The sequence below is a fragment of the Manis javanica genome, chromosome 14, assembly GCF_040802235.1.
Source record: "Manis javanica isolate MJ-LG chromosome 14, MJ_LKY, whole genome shotgun sequence".
Classification (NCBI taxonomy): domain Eukaryota; kingdom Metazoa; phylum Chordata; class Mammalia; order Pholidota; family Manidae; genus Manis; species Manis javanica.
Window position 1 is genome coordinate 40,604,397 of NC_133169.1, and position 6,838 is coordinate 40,611,234.

General features: G+C 33.0%; 1 protein-coding gene across 1 annotated transcript; it reads left to right on the forward strand.

The window, feature by feature from the left end:
• Positions 1-2,615: 2,615 nt before the first annotated feature.
• LOC108403964 (olfactory receptor 2T27-like) lies at positions 2,616-3,635 on the forward strand. The gene has a single exon (XM_017671348.3). It carries the CDS (start codon positions 2,616-2,618, stop codon positions 3,633-3,635), a length of 1,020 nt encoding a protein of 339 aa, XP_017526837.3.
• Positions 3,636-6,838: the final 3,203 nt, after the last annotated feature.

A 6,838-nucleotide genomic window follows, 5' to 3' on the forward strand; every position in this document is an offset into this window, starting at 1 on the left:
TGTTCCAACTCTTTATATGTAATGAAATATCTAAAAAATACACCCATTTCAGGTCATCTATACATTTGTGCAATATTATTAACATGTTTTATGGATTCTGAATAAGAAATTTAGTCTGATGGGAGCTGATGTATATTTAATTAATTATATATAAGAAGACAGTTTATCATACCTGGATTAATAATCTGGTTTCATTTTATTCACAGACAGGTTCAATTTCCCAGTGGCAGGATTCATCACATCAGTTTTGTGTAAGAAGGATATTTTCAATATTTAATTAGCATAGGAATGTATTTCTAATGTTGGAAGGCTCTTTCAAAACTAAAAGGAAAGAGTATTGTTGATTACCTGCAAGAAAATCATTTGATGGATAAATGAATAGTCACTTAAATATGCTATTTTTGCTTTTCCCAGGATACATATTAAACATATCCTGTTGGTTGATTTTTTTATCATAACATTCCTTAGATAAATTGGATTTTTTAGGTTTGTTTCAGGGAAGTTTGCTATAGGTTGATGTATTCCCATTGATTGGTAATAATTTGAGTGTCATATACATAATAAATATGTTAAAATATAAAATATATTCTATTATGTAAATGTTAACATAAAAATATTCACACGTATACTATTTATAACAATGATGAATTAAGTAAATGTCAAATATGTAAAAATCAACATTTAGCCAAGTAAATTAATCCATTTTGTATTAAGTTACATTTAAATATTTATAAAATAATTTGGAAAATTCTGGCAGATAATTTTGTTAATGATTTAAAAAATGGCTGTTTTAAACTAAATGGCATGTTAAATTACTTGTAATATAATTTAATAAATCAATCTAAAATATCAATGAACGTAATTAAAATAATTTTGAGCTATCTCTGGATACTGAAATATAAATGACTGTTATGTCTTATTATAGATAATGGACTAATTTGAAAGATCCTTTAAATTTTTGTAATTATGCAGATTATAACATTCTACTTTGACTACACAATGCATGTTGCTATGCTTACCTTATAATTAAAGGGTTGATAAATCCAGGTGAATTTTAATGAGAGTTATGGCATGGTAGACACCTTCACTTAGAATATTTCATGTTATAAAACTTACTGAAGTTTCCTAATACTCAATGTGCCATTTATGTGCAATGATATTAAAGTCTAGACCATTCGGCACGGAGACTGCATGCTGTCCACTGGCGGGTCTCCTCACACACAGCCCTGAGTTCAACCACAGGTGCCTCTTGACGTCTGTGTCAACCTCTAGGCGACCCTGAGCCATTGGGATGGGTGAGCACAGCAGGTGCTTCTTCTTGGTAAGGTGATTTAAGTCTTTCCTTTTTTAATTCCATGACATATATTTTGACATTATTAAATAATATAATTTTCATAAACATGTCTCCTGATTATATAAAACTTATTAACTTTCATTATATATCACCTCTGAAAGAAAAGATGGTTTGAAAATTAAGAAAAATGCCAGTATTTTATATCCATGACATAACTGATGTTTAAAACATTCTTATGAAAGGGGGCTTTCTACTTTGCTGTATCAGTGAAGAAGTTACCTTAAGATGACACTGTTTACGTAAAGATTACTTTAAGAAGGAAAGGGAAGAGTAAAGCCTTGTGGCTTTTGCAGCAACGACATTGCTGTCCAGCCACAATCAGTATGACAATAATTCAGATTTTAGCTCAAACATTACAAATACCCTCCTACTGTATAACCTGATATCTGTCTTGAACCTCTTCGTGCCTACTTGCCACACATTAAGAGCCTCCTCATTTGGAGATTCACTTTGTAGCCATATGAAATGAGGTATGTAAGCAACTAGACGCCACATTCCTTCCCACCCACTCAGTTTACTTATTTGATTGGATCAATTAAAGCACAAATTAAAATATCAAACTAATTTAATCATTCCTCATATTTTGAAATTAGCTCCTTAGAGGAGAAAATTATTTTCCTTTATTAAAAATTGCTTTTTATTTCACATTCTGGATTTCATGTCATAATTCTAGAAGTACTTGGACTCTATGTTAGAGATCTAACGGTGACATAGATACATTTGTTCTGACTATTTTTTGTCAGCTTTTTCCATACTTGCTGCATAGAATTTAGTCATAAACACGAGTAATTACTCAAGCAGATATGAACTGAGAGATTTGATTAATCAATCCATATTTCTTGGTTCAGAGACCATTTACAAACTAGAATTTTAATGTAACTGCTTGAGAATCTCAATTTCTAGAAAATTTGAAGAAACATGATTTTAAACTCTACCTTATGGCAAGTGTCATATTTTGGATGGTTTCTTCGAGACTTCTTAGAAATGTTTGAAAGGCAAAATTCATTTATTTACTATTAGTAAATAATAAAAACTAAATTCATTTATTTACTATTAGTATATAATAAAAAACAAAATTAATTTATTTACAATTAGTAAATAATAAAAAATAAAAACTTTTTAAGACTTAAGAAGTTAAGTCCAGAGAAAAAATATTAACTTGATGTATTGGAAAATTATCCATAATTTAATTTGAGAATAATCTTAGTCGGTAAACAGATGCTTTAACATTGTCTCCAAATTTCCAAATTAGGAACAAAAGATGGCATGGCAGAACAACCAGACTTCAGGGCGTGACTTCCTCCTCTCAGATCTGTTTCAAGGCACCTCTGCTCCCTGGACCTTCTTTGCTCTCACTGTACTGAATCTCCTGGTAGCCCTGCTGGGCAACACGACAATGATCACCCTCATTAGGGCTGACCCTCAGCTCCACAGTCCCATGTACTTCCTGCTCGGCCAGCTCTCCATCATGGACCTCTTGTACATCTCTACGTTTGTCCCCAAAATGGCCCTCGACTTTCTCTCTGGGGACCGTCGCATCTCCTTCTTTGGATGTAGCATTCAGATGTTCCTCTTCACAACCCTAATTGGGTCAGAATGCCTGCTACTGGCCGTCATGGCTTATGACCGCTATGTGGCCATCTGCCACCCACTGCACTACCCCATCCTATTGCGCCCCAGGGTCTGCACACTCCTGGTGCTCACATCCTGGCTGGGCGCACTGCTCAATGCCTCCATTCATGTTATCTATACTATGAATCTCCCTTTCTGTGCCTCCAGGGAAATTCATCATTTCTTTTGTGAGATCCCACATTTACTGAAACTAGTCTGTACTGACACCTCCCAATATGAAAAGGGTATTTTTGTCAGTGGTTTTATTTTTTTACTTCCTCCATTCTCAGCCATTCTGGCCTCATATGGATGCATACTGTCCACTGTACTGGGTACAGGATCAAGCCTGGGGCTCAGGAAAGCTTTGACCACTTGCTCTTCCCACATGATCGTGGTGTCTCTGTTCTATGGGGCTAGTATCATCAAGTACATTCTGCCAAAGTCCCACAACTCCCCTGAGCAGGATGAAGTGCTCTCGGCCTTCTACACCATCCTCACGCCCACGCTCAACCCCCTCATCTACAGCCTGCGGAACAAGGATGTCACCAGGGCCCTCAGGAGGGTGCTGGGGAAATGTGGAAGATGGAGTGATCAAGTTTCCAGTGTGAATCCTCAACAGGTGAAGCATATTTTCAAAATTGGAGCAGACAAAATCATTTCTTCCACCTGAAGATAAAATATAATCATCTTTTTTTTCCTTTTCATTATTTATCCTTTGTATTCACTTATAACTTAATTGTGATTATTTTTATTCCTGGAATACATGAAATGGATTTTTATTCTCATTAATTTTATTCATTTGTTCAAAATACACATATATTCAAAAAGAGGAATCATAATGTCCTCAATTAAATTTCATTAAGAATTTAGTTGTATTACAAAACCCCAATTTTAATTGTTGGATTATTTTCATGTATATAGGGTTTCCAAATTTTAAATGATTTCCTAAGATGAACTTGCTCTATTTTCTGACATTGAATAACAGAATCAATATAAATTGATATCCTTAATATGTTTTAAATATAAATTGACTAAAAGATTTTTTTCTTAACACATTTTAAAATCATTGCATCATCTGTGTTGATATTAACTTTGTGTCTTACTATCTTATATTTTAATTATAAAACATATTGTTAGTAAAGATGTTCCTACATATTGTTTCTACATAGGGAATGTATGATTTTCAACATAGATGTTAACTGTACTTCATTGGAATGGCTACCTTTTCTCCTTTTTCTGATATTTGCTTTTGAAATGTCCAATATATTGTTGCTTCTTCATTTCAAAATTTGTAAAAATTTGCTTTGTACTTTACTGCTACTATTATGTAAAAAATTCATTTATCCCCAGTCATAGCCCTTTTTCACAATGTGTCAGTTCCTTATTATCATTTCCTCCACACTGCATTAAATCTGATTACTTCAGTTATTTTCTCAGAATGTCCTGATTTCTGTATCCAGGTAATTTATTTTATTCTACTCCATACCTGTAAATATAATTTCAAGAACATGGTTCTTATTTGGAAAAATTACAGCTAGCACTCACCATAGCTTGCACTCAGGGGATAAGTAATAAAACATTTCTCTATTTACAGATTTTTGAGGTCAATATTTGGTTTTCATGTACTTATCATTTATTCTTTCCTGCAGGTGATGGTGAGGCAAATACTAATTATTTTTGTGGTCTCCAAAGGAAAATGAGTGGTAGAAGTGAATATTTAAGGATTAACTTCATATAATTTATATTTTTATTGAACTATAGTTGACATACAATGTTATTTTGGTTCAAATATGCAACATGGAGATTCAACAGTTTTATACATTAGTAAATCCTCAGCTCAACTAGTGAGTTACTGTCAACAGAAAAATATGTTATATGATTATTAACTATATTCTCTATGCTGTAATTTATCCTTTACTATTTTACATTATAATTGATATTTTGTGTTTCTTTATCCCCTGTACCTCTTTCATCCACCCACCTCAACCCTTCCTGCTTGGTAACTAACAGTCACTTCCCAGTGTCTATGAGTCTCCTGCTGTGCATTCCTATATAATTAATTTCTTGATATCTAAATTTGTTGGTCTTTTACCCTAGTACCATCTACTGCCCATATGCATTTTTTGTTCTCCCCAGCTTTTTTTGAAATAAAATTGACAAAAACTTGTACATCTTCAATGTGTACAATGTGTTGATATGCATATATATTATGAAATGATTATCAAAATCAAACTAGTGGGATACATCCATCTTCTTATGTAGTTATGTTATTTGTGTGTGTGTGTGTGTGTGTGTGTGTGTGTGATGAGAACCCTTGAGACCCTGTATCAGAAAATTTCAAATATATGATGCAATATTATTCACTATCGTCTTCATGCTTTATATTAGACCCAGAACTGACTCATCTACATACTTAAAACTTTTTACACTTTGACCACCATGTCCCCTACCCACGCTCCCAGCCTTGGAAACTGCTATTCTGTTCTCTGGTTCTGTAAATTAGACATTCTCAGATTCTGCATGTAACCAACATCATGTAGTATTTATCCTTCTGTGTCTGGCTTATTTCACTAGCTTGATATCCCCCAGGTTAACCAATGTTTTTACAACTATCAGGATTTCCTTCTTTTTTATAAATGAAATTTCGTGTGTGTGTGTGTGTGTGTGTGTGTGTGTGTGTGTGTGTTTATATAATTTGTTTATCCTTCCATCCATTGTTGGACACTTTGGTTGTTACTGTGTCTTGGTTAGTGAACTCAAATTGTATTACAAAGCTACACTCAATCAAAGCAGTTGATTCTAGTATAAAACAGACATATAGACAATGGAACAGACTAGTGATCACAGGAGTAGCTCATGGCACATAGTTTCACTTAAGCTCATTGTATATTTGAATTCAGGAATACAACTAAATGTGTGGGCTCACGGGTCAGGCAGAGCTCACTTCTATTTCTACTGCAATTGCAAATTCTCTGATGTTAGGCACATTTCTTACAACCTGTGGGTTTCATGTTTGAGTTTTAAATATAAGTGCATAATTACATAGCATTTTTTAAATAATAAGATAGGGTACAAGTATTCCTGTAACCTATCAGGGTCATAAGAATTTAGAAAGTTCTCACTAAATAGTAGCCACTGGTATTTTCAAGTACTCAAAAACTGTTACTGTTCTATGATGAAACTGATGAATAGAGGGTGGTGAAATTCTATGCTTCGATTTAGATTAGAGCCAAAATGTGAAGAAAATTCCAAGTATAATAAAAAATCAATATGCTATGTATAATTAGTATTCCATATAAATTTTTTTTCCAAGACAAAGGAAGCATTTATTGAATTTTAGTATGTATCAAGCATTTTGCTAGACATTTTTACCTTTGTTCATTCATTCATTTATTTTTTGCAATTGCTTTATTGAGATATAATTCATATGCCATAATATTCAACAGTTTAAAGAGTACTATTTCATGTTTTCTTAGAGTTGTGCAACTATCATCACAATCAATTATAGAATATTTTCATTACTCCCAAATAAATCCCCTACCCTTTACAAGTCACTCTCCTTTTCTACTCGAATTTCTTAGGTGATCACTAATCTATTTCCTATCTATCTAGATTTGCTTATTCTGTACATTTCATATAAATGAAATTATATGTGTTTTTTGGTGACTGGCTTCTTAACACAATGTTTTCAAGGTTCATCAGTGTTTAAGCATGTATCATGTTTTAGCATATATTTTTTATTGCTAAGTAATATTCCATTATATGGATATAGACCATGCTTTATGCATCTGTTGATGGAAATGAGGTGCCTCCATTTTTTGGCTATTATGAATAATGCTCTTATTAACATTTTATAAGCTTTGGTGTGCAGTT

Bases quoted from the DNA above. Each gene is read 5' to 3' on its own strand.
- LOC108403964 (XM_017671348.3), top strand. From the start codon at position 2,616: ATGGCATGGCAGAACAACCAGACTTCAGGGCGTGACTTCCTCCTCTCA.